The sequence below is a fragment of the Orbicella franksi genome, chromosome 6 (assembly GCF_964199315.1).
Source record: "Orbicella franksi chromosome 6, jaOrbFran1.1, whole genome shotgun sequence".
Lineage (NCBI taxonomy): Eukaryota > Metazoa > Cnidaria > Anthozoa > Scleractinia > Merulinidae > Orbicella > Orbicella franksi.
Genome location: NC_138150.1, coordinates 16,626,929 through 16,644,668, shown reverse-complemented (window position 1 = coordinate 16,644,668; position 17,740 = coordinate 16,626,929). Strand labels below are relative to the sequence as shown.

The window sequence follows — 17,740 nt, the reverse complement described above, 5'->3', positions numbered from 1 at the left end:
AAGTTCTGGACTCCCAGGGATGTTCCTCGTTAACTATTTAAAATTAAAAGAAGTCTCATCTGTCATGGTTAAACGTTTAATCTAGCCTAGGAGAGCCGTATGCAGTATTATACTGGTTATAAGCCCTGGGCTTTATGATCTCATCGTAGTATTTTGGGGGTTTGCTTATCACTGATGGGAGGGGCTTCGAAGCGGTATTAGAAAAAAACGTTTTTTTATGAATTGACAAGAAAGCAACTTTTAGATTGTGATAAGAGACAGCTTGTAAAAAAGCCAGGGTGCTTATAAGTGGGAGGAGCGCTTATTGCGGACATTTTACGTTAAACACATGGGTTTATCTATCATGCCCGTATCGTCAGCGACTTTGTGTGGCTACCTTCCAGCTAAAAAAAAATCGTGGAGTAGAAAAAGCCGCAGAGCTTATCAGTAAACCAATTAAAGTGGCTATCCTTTTTCATCTTCATACCGTCACCAAGGTCGTGCGTGTGGAACCCTAGGGAGATCAAGTAAAAAAAGGTTTGCATACGAGCTAATTGGCCCAAAAGGCCGGAGCTTCTCCGGGTTTCTGTAGCATGAAGCGACTAGGAGTATTTCCACACACCCCCTGGATGGGATGCAAGTCTATCGTAGGGTTACCCCCAGAATTAAATTCGCCATGATTACTCAAAAATATACCTTGGTGGGGGGAGTCACTGCGAGGGCAAAGTAAAGAACACAACACAAAGTCTCCGGCCAGGACTCGAAAGGGGACGCACGATCCGTAGTCGAGCACACTAAGTATGAGCATGATGAGGCCACCGCGCCTCCACAGGGAGACCAAACAAGTACCGGACAAGTATCTTACGGAGGCCGAAGTGGGGGAACTACCCAAAAATGTTCGCTAGCCTATCCAGACAAATTTAACATTAGTTTTTTTCATCAGTTAATGGTAGAAAACTGGAATGCTAATAAATGTTTTATTAGATATATGGGTTATTGACCATAAACTTGCAAAAAAAGAACGAGGTCAATATCAAGGCATCTTGACCGAACAAGCTTGGTCAGTAAAGGATTTATTACAGGGCTTATGGGGAAATTTTTCTTGCGGGACACGGCGGGTAGTCCCGAGCGGGCAAGATAGCTCCATCTTGCCCGCTCGGGTAGCCAATCATAGAGCAGGATTTGATTCATCTTGCCAGCTCACGGACACGGAACTAGCCATATAATGATATAACATACTGCAGTTTGTGATTTCACATGAGAAGCAAAAAGTTGAAACTAAACTGTTGGCAGTCTTTTTTTCTCTCAAAATTCAGCAGAAATTATGAGGCGAGACGCTTTAGCCTAGAGAAAAGACCGGCTGCCAGCAGTCTACGTTGAGACGCGAAGCAATTTTAGGAGGGTCTCAATGGGATTAGCCGTTAGCAGTAAAGGGAGCCAAAAATCAGCCGTTAGGCGTAAAAACTGGAAAATTTTAACCATTAGCCGTGTTAATGTTAGCCTTAAAAATTTAGCCACGAAAGTGCAAGTCTCAAGATCTGTTGTCAATACTCTTTTTGTTTCTTATCTTGTAATAATTCTAATTCTTCATTTTCCTTTCCGGAATGGTCATAAGACCACAGTAGATGATGAAAATTAATTTTTAAATTTTTGAAGCAGTGGTAATTCAAATTCTAAGCCTGTTAACCGTTTGGAAAACAGATTAACCATTAGCCGTAAAAAAGCCCAAATGTTAACCGTTAACCCCCGCGGGGGGTACTCCCTTATATGGGCTATATAGGTATGTGCGGCCCCAAAGAGTATGATTTTTCAGCCGTTTTGGTCATAAATAGGGTATCGAATTTAGCTGATTTTGGCCATTATGGTCATAAATAGGGTATAGTTTTTGCACTCTAGCCTTGATATGGGTATGTTTTTAAGGAGAAGCCACTTTTTCATCATAATCGAACACAAAATCAACAAAAAGAAAAAAATCAAGAGAAAAGAGAAAATCAACAAAAGCCCTTCACAAATTATGTTTACGGTAATTTAACGTTGGTCTGGACTAGGGAACTAATTATAATGTAGGTCTGAAACAGGGTTTTGATTTAAGGGTCAGGTCATAAATAGAGTTTCGAATCTATGGTCAGGTCATAAATAGGGTAGGGAATATCGCAGATTTTGGTCATGAACAGAGTAAGGGTTTTGGGAAGCGGGCCGCACACCCCCACCCAATTTTTCTGGGAGTACTCCCCTGGGCGTTAACCCCAAAACGAGCCAAAGCCACCGCCCCATTGAGACCCTCTGTTAGGTCAACCTGGCTCGAGGTAATTGCTTAATAACGTGTTAAACGTTTTGTGGTGTGAACGGATCATCATTCTGGAGGGAATTAAATTCGCTGAATTACGACATTGCTGATGAGCATCGCTAGTCATTTTCCAAACAAACAATTTTCTCAGGAAACTGCATGTAGTATTCATCTGTTTGTAAAACATCGGAATTACCGTGTCTCGTTCCTTGTTATTAATGTCAAAAGCGTCTTGACAAGCAGCAGAATGTTTGAAAGCTAGTCACTCAGAGCAAGCACAAGCCCTAAAAATTTCCTATCTAATACCACACTCGACGAATTCTTGTTTTACAAACAGAAATAAATGGGGTTTTTTTGTTTGTTTGTTTGTTTTTTTGAATTGTTCGTTCACTGTTTTTGATTGACATCGACCTCAAAATTGAAGTAAGTTGAAAATTAATTAATCAAGACGGTTCAGAAGTTGCCCGCGATTAAGGGGCAATACGTTTTTTGGGTACGGGCATTAAGGTCTCAAATTAGAATACCACAGCCGACAAAGCCAATATTCTCGAAAAAACATATACGAGTGTCGTGGTAACTAATGCCTTCTAACGGGGCCTTGTCGCCATGTTGCATCTTTTACCCCTTAATGAAAAACTGAAAACAAGGGTTTGTCATCGGCTATATACTAGTGGAAAGGAATTTACTTTAGCACTGTTTATTTTTTCTTTCTGGAAATTAATCTGACTCTCAGATTAAAGGGACTCTCACGACATAATCTCGTTATTCTGTTTTGCGGACCCATCAATTGATTTTTAAGCCTTTCGATATCAACATCTAATCAACCAAACATTGGCACGAATGCCGCAATAAATTGCTTCAGCCATTGAAAGAAAGGTAGTACCAGTAAAATGTTATGAAAGAATTAATTCTTTCGCCGGCGTTTATTGGTCCAACACAGTTCGTCGTTTTGAGTACGAAGCACTGAAACCTACAAAGAATTTTGATATATGGCTGCCAAGGCCGTTATCTCTAATCACTTCAGGCGAATCTGGCGTTCTCTGAATACTTGGGCTTCTTCGTTTTTCAAATTAGTCTTCGTTAACGAGGGAATGAACAAAGACAAACATTTGCGGTGTTTAAACTGTTGATAAGATCTTCAATATACCAGAAGTCAGGGTGTGGCGTAGATGAAACCACGATTAACCTAATTTCCACTCGATGTTTCCTTTGTTAATAATTTCCTGGTTTCGTATATTTTGAACTGATTTTGATTTCACTTCCTTGAGATTTTTTTGGCTTTCAAATCAACCCCGATTTTTTTCGACGTTTAATCGGTTTATTGTGATTAAGTTAATTTTATTCCGCCAGAGGTTCGTTCGAGAAATATCGTTATTAAAACATTAATCGCGACTTGTAAATCTGTTAATCTGCAGATCTGGATGTAAGCCAAACCATGTCATCCAACAGACGGACCATTGTAAGGATTAGCTTGTATCCCGAGCTTTTTTCACTGTGAATGCAAGAATAAAGTTGCGGTTTCTGATAAACTCTTGTGGCCATGGTGGTGTTATGAGATACACAAACCGATGAGTAAAGGCGATCATTTTTTTTGTAAATAAAGAAAGGTCGCCTTTCTTAGCAACACATATCTTTCAATGCTTTTTATCATCTTTTTTAATGAATTTAGGGGAAAGCCACAAGTATATTCGATTTGCGTGCATGCATTTCATTGTCAGAACAGAGTGCCTTGTTTGATGTTGAAGAGGAAACGCAAATGAAGTAAAATCCTTTTCTAATCAGCAGAGAAAGCCGTCGTAAAAATAATAAATAAGCCAAAGCGAAATAACAAAGCTGGTTTATCTTTAAATGCTTCTTGAAAATATCTCAAAGACGGTAAAGTATCCGTTACAATTATGTCTAGGTTAATTTTTTTTTTTTTTTTATATAAGAAATGTGTTTTGGTTCCGCAGTTTACGTTTTAAGAAGAATTCTAAATCTTTAGGACTACAGCAGAGGGTTGGTTACAAAACGTGGAGAGATTTAGTATCTTAACAATGTACTATCATCTATCGGTATTTAGCAGTCCCTAACGAGACAGTTATTGACAAGTACCAAGTCACGAAATACGATAATTTATCACTTGCAGTTATCAAATGTCAGAAGAATACCATCTGTATAGATAGATACGAGTTGAGCAGAAAAAGAAGAATGTGGCATAATTGGATCAAATAAACTACAGGATCGATTCAGTGAAAATCGCAGCATAAAACAACAATGAATAAATAATGAATTTTTCATGACGAAAACTGAATTAAAAGAAATAGATATCCTGTAAAGACGAGTTTGCAGGAGGAACGAGATTCTAGATTACTTGTAAAACTTGCACTGGACTGTATAAAGACTTCAGGTTGTTGTATATGAAAATGTGAACTAGCATGCGTACTTGACAAAGTGTATTTAAATACTGGGATTGTAAGAAAGCGGGACATTTCAGAAACATAACAAAATATTCATGACATTTATGTCACACGTTGAATTCCATTGAGGAACTCTATTTTCTTTTCTTGAGAAGTCAGCTAACCTAAGAAACTCGAAGTTGCTTCAGATGTTCCTCTGCTTTCGTTCTCAATCGTAAAATACTGGAGCTACGAAAGTTTTCAAACATTTCAGCATTGTAAGGTGACACATTTTCTGCGTGGACGTATCTTTCGGGTAACTTCTGATATGAACCACAATGTCTTGCCATAGGAACATAAAATGGTGCCAGCACTGTGGCTTTTTCAGCGCAAATGTTTGTGGCGTCACCCTGGACTTTCTTTTTCTCTATTTCTCTCCCTTTAGCGTTGGCTGCTTTATTTAAATTAGTGTTTGTTAAAGAAGTCGTGACAGATGCAGGCTTCACTTGACCAGTAGAAGAACCCTTCTTGTCAGTCACTCTATCTTGCATTGCTTTAGTCGCGTCGATGAGTTGTTCGATTCGAAAGCTTTTGCCGATATTCTGGGAAACAGTGGTGTGTTTTTCAGTTTGTGGATGTGGAGGGTCTTTTCGTGACAGGATGCTCTCGATGCTGAAAGAGTGCGATGAGAGCGATGGCTGTGCATTGTTCTCCACACTCCGTGGAGAGAGAGGTTCAGTTTCCTCGGAATTGTTCCCTGAAGTCAACTCCCTGTCGAACACTTCGAGAATTTTCAACGTCACAGCTGATTTTTCAACCTCACTCTTCTCTCTCCTGCCAGGTCTCGCTTTGGTTTTCTCTTCTCTTCGCAGTTTTGCTCTCCTGTTTTGAAACCAGACCTGAAATGTTCAAGGCAGAACCCATTTTAGTGCAAAAGCACACAATGCAAAGCGAAGACAAAAACTAAACCAATCACGGCAAGCAACAACACTGGACATATTTTTCAATCTTAATTTACTTAATTTTAAGACAACTAAATCCTAAATCATTTCTGTGAGGATTTAAATATACTACCCTAGTTTCTAATCTAACCCACGGGACGCATAAGTTTGTTTTGAAACCAGAACTGAAATTTTCAAGGGAGAACCCATTTTAGTGCAGAAGCAAACACAATGCCACACGAAGACAAAAACTAAACCAGTTACAGCAAACAACAATGGACACATTCTTCATTTATTAAATTTTAAGACAGCTCAAATATAAATCATTTTTGCGAGAATTTAAATCTACTACTCTTGTCTCTAATCTAACCCACGAGACCATATAACTTTACAACGTATGTAAACAAAACTCGACGTTTTCATCGCTTCAAACGTGTTTACACATCCAATTGTACAAACCAAACTCTAAGCATTTTTTTGGTAGCAAACTTAATCGTATTCAACTTAAGCCACTTCTGCCAAAAAATGTGGCCATGTGCAAAAACATAAGACCAAGAATCTTAACATGCGCTCGAGGAGATAAAAGTAACGGCTTCCTCTTTCTACAGCACATTAATCAATCGTGACCCTACTCACAGTAATTTATTATGCTTTGACAAGCAAAAACCTTCGAGGTTAAACTGAGGAAGTAATTCCCATCAGAGGAGCCATTTGCAGGGAAAATGTTTCCCACCATGGCCTACTATAAAGCAAATTATATCACACTCACAACTTTGTTATGTTTTGCGTGTGAAGTGCTGTTGTTTAAAGGTGAATGGCTAAGCCATTAACTACAATTTGTTTGCATGCTTACAGCGTTGGACGGTCGAGAAATATTTGAAGATCGGCAGCAGCATTAATCATCGGAGAACTGTGGTTTCTTAGTCAATTAGAGCTTCTAAAGAGTGCTTAACAATGAAGGTTTTAACACCGTTTAAAGGCGTTAAAGGAGATGAACGAAACGCCGGATTCTAAACCAGCGCGCCCCAAAAACATTCCTTTAAAACCAAAAAGCACTTCACAAAACCAAACTTCAGAAATTCTTCGCACAATTTAAACAGTTTGAAACCCGACAGACAATTTATTTATTGATTAGCTGGCAAGGTGGGAACTGGTTTAAATTCTCATCCATCTCAGACACGTATGCTGCTAAATCTCACACCCTCAACTAACGAACAAATAAAACCACATCTTCGAATCTACAGCAAAGTGTTTTCTCGATTTAGTAGCTGCGTTGCTTTCCTTTCGCACTAGTTTTTTAAGTTTATGCCTTGAAATTTCAAGGAAAACGAGACGAAATCTCTGCACGAAGCCGTGTCTCGGACGCGCAAAACGGAAGCTGTTGGCGACTTGGAGTCGCCAGTAAAATTTTCGCCATTACGAGCTCTGTGCGATAACAGAAACGCTATCACAAAATGGCTTCCACTGCTTATTTTAAACTCTACTGCAAGCTCTGGGCGGAAACATGGCGTGCAACTGTGGTAGAACACTGTCTTTAGATGGCCAAATAGAGGAATTATTTAATCGCCTATTGACAAAAAGTGGTTGGTAACAACTGGCTAAATTCAATTAGGTGTGTAAATCGAGGAACACGACAGGAACCATCTCAGTTGGGTGTCCTCTTCGTTCCCAACCATAAATCAACCTTCTGTTCTAAAACTTTCTAATGCTTGACTTATCCGACTATTACGAACTGAGAAAGAATGAAAGGTAAGAGAAATGCCGATTCCGGGTATTGTTTTGAGAAAAAGGAGCGTTTCTAGGCCAAGAAAGTCTTAGAGTTTTGCACTAAGCTCAAGAGTCTGTTCATCGTTCAGTTGACTAGTGTGAAAAATAACTGAGGTAACTTGCGAAACGTGTTAAGAGAATTATCGGTCCGGCATCTGTTACAAATTGTATTGTGCGAACTTTGTTTTCAAACCAAATGCTAGCCAAAGATCTGTACAGCTCATCATAACCCGACTACTAAACGAAAAAGTACCGATATTCTAATACGGACGAAAATTAAGGTGGAAATCTGATGGAGCTCTGAAGTTCTTGTGCTGGCGAAGCCACAACTAAGACTGCAAACACAATAACAATATGCCCGGCCAGCAATAACACAAGGGCCACAAGTAATGTGGCTTGAATATTTTAGCGACATTTGTTTTCTCCTCACCTGAACTCTTGACTCGAGTAAGTCCAGCTTCAGGGCGAGTGCTTCTCTCGTGAATACGTCTGGATACTGTGTTCTCCTGAAGACCTTCTCAAGCTCGCCGAGTTGCCAAGCGTCGAAATTCGTCCTGCTTCTTCGCTTCTTGGGTAAGATAGGAATTTCTACAGGATGGCATCGCATCGAAGCAAAAAAAAGGAACAGAAAGAGATTTATCCGTTAACTTTGTTCACCGATATGCTAGGAGGCCGCGAGAGCGCGTATGGACAGTCATGTAGTGCGAGACGCGCGACTTTACAAACAAAGGTATTTTCAAAATATGCATACCTATGGCTTCGATTATTTCAACTTCGGAGTCGGAACTCAAGTCTGCTAGGCTACCAAGAGTGACTGGGTATTGGAATAAATTTGCATCTGCTCCAGCGTTTGTCGCGCACGAGTAGCGAACATTTCCACCAGCTGCGTGCGCATAGGATTCGCCTTCAGACAACATGAGATTAAACGTTGCAGGATGAAAATTCATAATCCCTGTCTTGCTCCCGTGGAAGCCGGCGCCAAAATGAGTGAGGTAACACTCCCGAGGTGCGCTTTATAAAAACGCGCGCGTTCGTTTCCGTCAGAAGGGAAGGATTGATTACGCGCCGAAGCTTTAGGCGCCTCGTTAGGACAGCAATGCTAGTTGTTAACAGAAACATAAGACCATGGCCACTGGCAGGCAAGGCAGGCAGAGATGACTAACAAGCCGTCAAGTCAGCTGTCCAATTATCTAATTACGCCAAAAGTAATTAGAGCTGATAAGCTCATGTCCCGACGCCACAAAGATCACTCGACACATGGGCGGCCGGAGCCGCACTTTTGCACGATTGTCTACTTGGCGGGCTAATTGGTAATTGTTTGCGATTCGGGTTGTTTATACTACACGCTTAGCTGTTGTGTAAACAATTTGGTAGTGTATGATTACCACTGCGCAGATTGGTAAAGAGAGATTAGACAGTAAGCGCTTTTCAGTGCTATTACCAATCTTGATATCGAACCCTAACAAATAGCTGTTATGGGTACATTTGATAAAGTTTCATTACAGGGATTTGGGAGTTGATGTCGCTGCTTATTACTTGTTCTATTTTAAAAGCGGCAATAAATCAAGGTCTTATCCACTATTCATCTGCGATGATAGTATAAACGCGAAATGCAAGCTCTTTTTCAAGGGTAACACTTACAGCTCTCGACTTATGTTGCCGTGCCCAGAAGCATGTCTGTGACTTAGAAATCGCTGTGCGCATCTGGATTTAGCACTCACTTTCACAATTAAATTGCTAGAATATTTTCCCTATCGCTTCTTGGATCTGAGAGATTTAAAACCTAAGACCACACGCCCTGCTGTCGCTCTGTCTGACAATATGATTTAATTTACGCTTTCTGAGGGCCTTCGAAAAGGTTTTCTCTAAAATTCCAGCCCATCAGTCTTTGCATCGCGCTTCTCCTGAAACTGAGGTGGAATTGGGAGAAGCGGAATTCAATCGAGAGTTCGAACGTTCTGCAAGTCGCCTGGATTGGTTTATTATTGTCAGCGAGAATAACAGCAGATCATCCAGTTTGATACCAGGAAATTCAATTAAGACAGATTGTCTGACTTGCAAATCTCGACTCTTGAAAGATTCTTCCCTGCGGGCCTGCGGGGATTTCTGTTCATATTAAAACTTTCAACTATCCACCAAATATTTTGTTTCTTTTTATAATCTCTTTCCTCCTCTTTTCTAACCATGCCTGGAAAACCTGAGATCAAGCTGGTAGGTTATGCCTGTGAGACATCTGAATGAGACAATAAAGGACTTAAAGAGAATGAAGAAGAAAAGCTTGTCAAGCTTAAGGAAAGATGACCAAGGTGGAAAGATGAACATGGTTACTACTGATTAACAATGTACTTTGTGCTTGATGAGACTGGATGTACTTTCTGTGTCATGGCCCGTCTCGGGTTTTAGCCGTGTACTGTGGGAGCGTGTGTTTTAGTATTTGAAGAAGGCTTAATAATATTTTGTGTCCACTTCTTCTTGTGAAGGATTTACTCCACCTAAAAGCCTTCGTAGGAAGCGTTCCTGTTCGAATAAAGCTGAGAATTTGTGCACAGATCAATGGCCGCGCCTTTTTCCACTTTTTTCAATTTTTGTCATGTCCAAATGTGAAAATGCTTCCTACGCAGGCTACCCAGCTAACAAAGTCTGACCTATTTTTATCTGCTTCTACCCTCTGACCAAGCATTTGGTAACGTGCTAGTAAATTAATGTGTTCTTGTGCAATCTTACATACTTAATGAACCCAATGCATGCAGTAATTAAGTATTTCAGTTTGTAATGTCGTATTTTAAGTAAGTGTAAGTGTAAGTGTAAGTAACAAAGTGTAAAAAAAAAAAAGATAATGATAATACAAAAAATTATTTGTTGATAATCTCAACTTTTGGTTAGCGATAGATGTCATTTCCTTACGAGATGCATTTCCGCTGTGTAGGAATACGTTGGGTTGAACCATACACGACGGTTGTGAGCCCATCAGTGGCTTCTTGATCGGTAGATGTTGCCTCGTGTTAGAGTGTTTTCAGTTCTGCAAAAACAATGAATTGTTTGAAAGGATTGATTTAGTAAATATAACCATAGTTAACAGAGAGGAATGGTTGTGAAGCCCGCCAAACATCAAATGAACAAACAAAGATGGCAAGTATGCAGGAAGGTCCACGACTGTGCACAATCTTTTGTTTTGCGGCCAGTCATACACCATGCGCATGAATTATGTAACCAAAACGTTCCAATAGGCCACTTTTGATATATTAAAATTCAGCTTCATAGTGAGCCTTAGAGGACTCAAACTAAAGAAATGAATAAACATGGTGATTCAGGTTCCTTTGTTTGTGTCCTCTAAGCCTCACTGCCAAGCTGAATTTTAATATATCGAAAGTAGTCTCTTGGTTAGTTCCTCATTCAGAAGTAATCAGCTACTGTGTTTTGAGCACGCCGCGGGTCAAGGCCAAAAAAGTTAACAAAAGCATGCAACAAAGAACTTTTTCTGCTTTCATAACGATTCCCCCCCTATAAACTATGATATAATTCTGGCTCTGAGACTTGCCCGATGTTATGAACTCGGGGTATAATTTTCTGAGTTATCGGCACTGGAGTAAATCGATGTACTAGAAGAAATTCGAGAACACTGAGACTACTTCAGACTGACGTACTGTATTCCGGGGTATGCTAATTAAGCACCCGCTCAGGATGATTTCAGAAGCATGAACACACAGAGTATGGAAGTAGTGTAAACTCTATGGGGATTTTCCTCCCTGAACGCTCTTATGTAAAGCAAAACCCTACAGAATGGCTGGCGCCGTAGTTGTCTGTTCGTAAAGATTGAGAGGATGTTCTGTTTAAGATAATATAATACTATAAGTTTTTTCTATCAAACGATCGACAGACATCTTTATCCTAAATCTCACTCTCAAAATACCAAAATACTAATACCGGTTCAGTTGCTAAGCATTCAGTCCTGAACATTTCTCACCATGCTCAAGAAAATAGTATGCCCGTGTGTGTATTTATTAGTTACTGTAGCTGCAAAGGAATAACATCAAAAACCTCCCAAGTCACACTGTTTGTTTATATGGTCAACTTACGTAGTAAGCTTTTTCACCTAGCTGAGTTGCCCAGATGACTCTCTAACGTTAGAATTTACGTTCTTGTCCAGACATTGACCTATGTGCATAAAATTACTAGGACGTCAGTGCACATAGTGAGTTATTCGACGTAGCAGTTGCCCAGACTTACTCTAACTTTTTCTTGTCGAGAAAATAATCTGTGTGCATAATACCACTAGGACGCCATCGCCTTTAGTAAGTTATTTCACGTAGCAGTTGCCTGGACTTAACTCTCTAACATTAGAATAAACTTTCGTGTCGAGCAAATGACCTCATGATATGCATAATACTGCCAGGATCATGGGATAGAACAGTATAATTTACCAACATGGGCAGAATTTATCGCTCGGCTCGTTTAAGACTTCAGGATTAATTAGTCAATACAGAAAATTTTAAAGAATCTATTGTATATTACCTAAGTAAACTAATTCAGCAATTACCGAGAAAATTATTAAATCATTATCATATGAATATCAAATTACGACCCATTTCTTTGCGCTGGAAATTATATATATTTTTTTGCAAGCTTTTTGCCCTCACTAAATTTAGGATAGGTTTTTATGCTTTCGACTAAGATTCTTCCGTTTGCACACAATTATAGCAGCTCCAAGTGAATTGCATTGGCCTGTTCTTCCTCAGTTACGAAGTTAGTGAGGGCTTAGAACAAAGGTCAATTCAGTGTTGTGCAGTAAGCTCCTCTATCATTTAAAATCTCAACAGTTATTTCATTTAATGCCACTTCAATGGAGGCCCACGAATAGGTTAATCTTTTACAATGCTCCTGCACGAATTATGCTTTACCCCGACATGAGTAGAGCCCCTTTAATTTATTGCAGCTATAGCGCCTTGACAATTAATTCAAGGCCTAGAAGGAAGACCGATTTTTCTCTCAGTCATGTTGAATTTCCACAGAGATTGCGTGGGTCTTTCTATTCAATCTTTGAGTGCTAGGTGGCATAAACTGAAGACGAGCGAAGACCTTGTACTATACGTTATGACTCATGCTTATGAGTCATTACATAACCTTGTACTATATGTAATGACTCATCGAGAGACCATCTCTTGCACTCATTGAAATAGAAATGATTTTAAGTATGAGAAATGTTATCAAAGGTTATGTAGTATAAGTAACGTTCATAATATTCAGATGGTCATAAACGTGCATAGACGTACGTTTAAAGATTATAAAGACGTTGGGATTTTGACTAGAAGTCAGATGACGTTTTTGCACAATACCTCACAACATCATGATGAAATACTCGAGATGATATGAAAACGAAGGATCGGGAGAGCACTTCGTCTCCCTTACTGCCAAACAAGTTAGAGGCAAGTATTCCGTTAGGAAAAAAAAGATTCTAGATCATATTAATTAATATCTTTTATCTGGCGATGTGATTCTCTCATTGTTTCAAGCATGAATTTATCCAAGCTTCAAACAAAAGGATGACTGATTTATAGCTTGTTGAATAACTTTTATCAGATCGCCGGATCAGCTGAACTCAGCCAGTTTACATGTAGATGTCGGATCTCGAGAACACTATTATGGGACTATCTTGTTCGGGGAAAAAAGTACGCGAAGAGCCGTGCTTATGTCCCTCCTTAACTTGACCTTATTGTTTTTTTTTTTTTTATGCTTATAATTATCTATTAGGAGCAATTTGAAATCAATATACCGCGGTACAAGGTTTATTAAATAAAATCCTCTGGTACACTTCTGCTAAATGGTTCGATGCGCATGTAACACAAGACGTTAGAAGTTTAGCTCAGACTGTACTACGGAATACAGATATAGACTGTATGTAGATCCATGTAGAAACAGCCCCAGATTTTTTACGACTGGTATGGTTTCGTTATGGCTCATGTATTAAAAGGCAGAAAACTAATAAAAGAATCTAATAAATAACAACTCACCCAAACCAGATAGTCCAAGTTTTCGTCGTCCAAGTACTCAGGTCAAGATAACTTAATGATCTTCGAATAGTTATATAACTGGAACTGACAAAAAGACTCGACACCAGCTGGCTTTCACATCATCATGACCCTTGAATCATAGATAGAAGTCCGAAATTACAATGTCAACTGAGATTTAGAAAGTCTACTTGATCTCTTAGCGATTGGCATCCTAGATTCGGAAATGAAATAGATGTGATCATGGGCATGACTAACTCGTGACATCGTGATTCCTACTTGGCGCCTAAAACAGATTTATCCGACAGAAGAGTACCTTATCCTGTTTTAAATTGCAGAGAAAAAGAATCAATGCAATGTGTTTAAGTTTGTAAAGTGCGCCCCTAAACAGATTTATCCGACAGAAGAGTACTTTATCATGTTTTAACTGCAGAGAGAAAGGATCGATGCAATGAGTTTAAGTTTGTAAAATGCGACCCTAAAGGCCGATTTGAAAATCATTGTTGGGAATGACGAACTCACAGTTGCAAAGAAATTTGAAAACCGGTTCAGCCTTGATCGTAGAATCAACTACAGTTTAGGAGCTTTAGTCTGCGGCTTTAGTGTGCAAAATAAACGTCTCGAAATCTAGAAATCATATACAGTTTAAGCAATCGCTAATAATTATGTGGTAAACCAACCTTTAATATACTGCAATGGAGTCAGTGACTGAAATTACTACATTGGTCTGTCCTGAGGTCATGTACACTGAATGTTTCATCTCACGGGCGAAATTAGCCATGGTTGGTACACGACAGACATCAACACCGATTCAAATCGAGCTTTTACGGTAAACAGTAACGAAATTGTAAACTACAAAGGAAAGGAAATGCCTGAAAATTTGCACTGACCGGGAAAAACTAGCTAGTGTGGGGGTGCACCCTATCAACGAGCCCTTGTGATAAAATGCAGACACGTCTCACAAATGGATCAGTTTGTTAAATGTGTCTACTTGCCGATCTTGACCTAAACTTTACACTTTCGAATGTTCGGATGATCAAAACCACTATTCTTTTAAATGCCCTTGCTCATATCGTGGGATTTTCAATCACAGTTTGGGCAACAATTTCGAGCCTTCGGACAACTAAATGATTTGTTAAAACATTACTTTAGTTGACCATTCAGCAGAGGTCCCTGATTTCGAATTGGAGACGGGAACAATTTTAAAACAATTTGTTAAGTAAACCACTCTGTGGTCATAATATAAAACTTTTTCGCAGTCAGAGTTAAATAATTGAAATCCGTTCGTGTAATTGAATCGCGAAAAACCATCTCAAGACATGCTCAACTTATAAAGGTGTGGCTTGCGTGCTACCGCAATACAATATAGGATCAGTTATGTCAGGAGCAATCTTAGAAATGATCTATGATTTAGATAAGTCTGACGGCCTCTGCCCTTGTGGCGTGTATTTGTGAAAAGATCTAACACAGTCGAAAACACAAAATTAATTGCAAAATGTGAAACAAACATTCTGAGGCATAAAAGGAGAGTGATGAACTTACTTTATGATTTTAACGGCTTCATTCGTTGTAAAATACAAGAATACAAGCAAGTGAAACTGACAGCATCTCCATCTTTAAGCCAGGAAAGATATCTTACATTTGGCAATATATGTGTGTCGAACCCGCTGGAAATAATCAAGCCATCATCGAGAGGTCAATTTCCCAGTGATATTCTAGACTTTTTTGAGCCCCTCAGTTACCCTCAGTTTTTAATCAAATAGGTTTTAACAAAGTACAAAAAAAAACTGTTTTGTTTTCAGAACCTGGTCTTTAGATTAATCTTAAAATCAAAGGAAAACGAATTTACTCTAGCTTTCTTGTTTTCAACTAGTTTTCTCGGTCTGTGAATGTCCGTATTTCCGTTCAAAGGCACAAGGTAATTGTTAATAATTGTTCGTGCATAATTCAACGCATATTTGTCATACAGGACCCATGGATTGCGCGTACCAAAGTCGTCTTGACTGAAATTGTGCCCGCGAGGCTAGCTAACTATAGCGAGGTCACAGAAAATCGTTGACATCAGTTGTTTCATCCAATTGAACAAAGGGCGTTTTTACGTGTGTCCAAATAAGTGATAAATTGATGTTGTTTTTCGATGACCTAAATGTTCAACATGACAGCGTTAAGGATGATACTGAAAAAGGCTGAAAAGAGAAAGATTAATGCCCCCGAAAAACTGCAGTTCAAAATGATTTGCTGAAACTTTAGGAAACGAGACCTGTCTGAACTGATTAGCGAGAATTTGCAGTCGACAAACAACTGTCAACACTATTTCCTGATCAATTGGAATCTAATAAAGGGATTATTACTTTCAACTAATTTTAACCAAGAATCAACTGCCGGATCGCAGACGTTCGCGACATTAAATATATATTTCTCTTTTTCCTTTTTTTTTAAAAATGTTCTTTTAAGAAATTAACTATGTTCAGAATAAATCAAGTGCAAACCTCGATCACACGAAATGTTTGTTTTGCACTTCATTATGGTAAACAGATTGGGGTTTCACCAGACAAATACGCCTTCATAGGTCTATCCTTTTACAGACTTCTTGCTCAAATTTCTACACTATATACCAAGGTATGGTAAATATTCAATCTTAATTGTCTACTTACCGTTTACATTCTGATCTCAGAGAGACTTAGTTCAGTTTCGCTTAGATTTGCAGTAGCTCGTGGTAACTGATTTTCAAGCCGTTTTTAAATGTGTGAAGTTTTCACGGCATGCGGCTCCAAGGTCTTCTAAAGCACAGGAAAGTGTCGTGTCCTAGTTCAGTTTGCATTGAAAACCTCATTCTCCCGGAGATCCAAACTTAAACGCCATACCAAGTTTTATTATGGCGTTTACGTTTGGATCTCCGGGAGATTGAAACCGTTCTAGGAAAGAACAAGATTGTAAATATCAATTTAGCTGGTATTGTATGATTTTCTCGCTGTTTCCTTCCACTGGTTTAATAGCACGTGCTAAACAATCATTCTCAGACATCGGGAACTTTCTAAAGTATTAATATACCGCTTTAATTTGCAACATATGAGAGATCTCTTTTTATGAAGAAAATACCGTTAAGCTCTTGCCATGTTTTTAAAGTATAATGACTTGTACATAACGTCACCTTGAACATCTCAAAGAAGTTCAAACCAATGGAGAGCCTATGCCCAAAGTTATTTCATGACACAACGGTCTAAAATGGTGACCTGTGGTGGTCCGTGTCTGTTTGTCTGTTTGATATTTTCTTTCTTGCGCTGTACATTTTATATGGGGTATGAAATGTACAGCTGCGTCAATTTAGTGGGAATGAAGGGTCAGAAAGGTGAAAATCCGACGAGATAATTAAAAACTTTATTCATCGAACCTTCTAAAAAGTGTAGAATCGCACTCAAAAGCGATGATTGACTTGCAGGGTGTTACTGATTCACAAATTGCAATGACGCCGTGGAATATTTTCAACTCCATCGCGCTAAATGTCGTTTGATGACCCCGTTTTGACTTCGGGCACGTAACGTGATATCCTAATTCGATTGATTCAGTAGTGTTGATCAGCTGGGAACGCCATTAATTGACTTAAGTTTTCATCGGTTTAATATGCAAAGAATGGTATTAATCTCGTCTATTAACTCAATGGCCACATGCCGGGCCAAAATGCACGGTGCTCCATCGGCATTTTAAAAGTCAATCCTTAAATTCGAAACAGCCAGAAATTATAGGTCATCCGGTTCGAGCTGATTTGCAGATTGTGGTGCAAAACAAAGAAGGAATCTCAAGAGTTTTTAAAAAGAGGTGCAAAGAGGTTTATGGCGTGATTAAAACTTGCCAACAAGAGTAGATCCAATTTATGTCAGCCTATAGCTTTCAGCAAACATTTCACCGAACGGTTTCTTAGTTAGCTATTTAATCCCGTGAATACCCATGTCTGGTGGCAGTACAAATCATTTAAAGCCTTTTCGGTTTAATCTTCTGGATATATTTTTGTCTGGTACATGTAGCACAGCAACAGTGTAAATCATTTAACGCTTTTCGGTTTGAAATCACTTAATTCAAAGTTCTCCAGCAAAAAATGTGATACCGGACGTATAGTGGGCCGGCATCACCAACGATGGACAGAATGTAACTCAACGATTCTGCGTCTGAAACGTACCTTTCCATTATTCAGTACGGAAGGAACTATTGACCAATATTGTAGGTTACATCACTGTCAATGTCACTAAAAGGACTTGAATCATTAAGAAGTATACTGCCTCATAGAGCCTATTGTCACTCGGATCAGTGCGTTTCAGACTATTATTTATAACAAATGTATAGTATCTGTCTGTCCATCGAATAATCTTCTTGTTATGTCTACCCGTT

The 17,740-nt window shown here is 39.1% G+C and overlaps 1 protein-coding gene across 3 annotated transcripts; it reads right to left on the bottom strand.

Annotated features, from left to right (window-relative positions):
* Positions 1-3,112: 3,112 nt before the first annotated feature.
* On the bottom strand, positions 3,113-16,386 carry LOC145489728 (uncharacterized). Of its 3 annotated transcripts, none has more exons than XM_081468759.1 (4): positions 16,012-16,386; positions 10,257-10,371; positions 7,783-7,940; positions 3,113-5,543 (listed from the first exon to the last, which is right to left on the bottom strand). In XM_081468759.1, exons 2-4 carry the CDS (start codon positions 10,318-10,320, stop codon positions 4,830-4,832), a joined length of 936 nt encoding a protein of 311 aa, XP_081324885.1. In that variant the 5' UTR covers positions 10,321-10,371; positions 16,012-16,386; the 3' UTR covers positions 3,113-4,829. The 3 variants fall into 3 exon arrangements, with proteins under 3 accessions (XP_081324885.1, XP_081324886.1, XP_081324884.1); XM_081468760.1 differs by lacking the exon at positions 16,012-16,386 and adding an exon at positions 13,361-13,370; XM_081468758.1 differs by lacking the exons at positions 10,257-10,371; positions 16,012-16,386 and adding an exon at positions 8,104-8,791.
* Between the last annotated feature and the right edge of the window lie 1,354 nt (positions 16,387-17,740).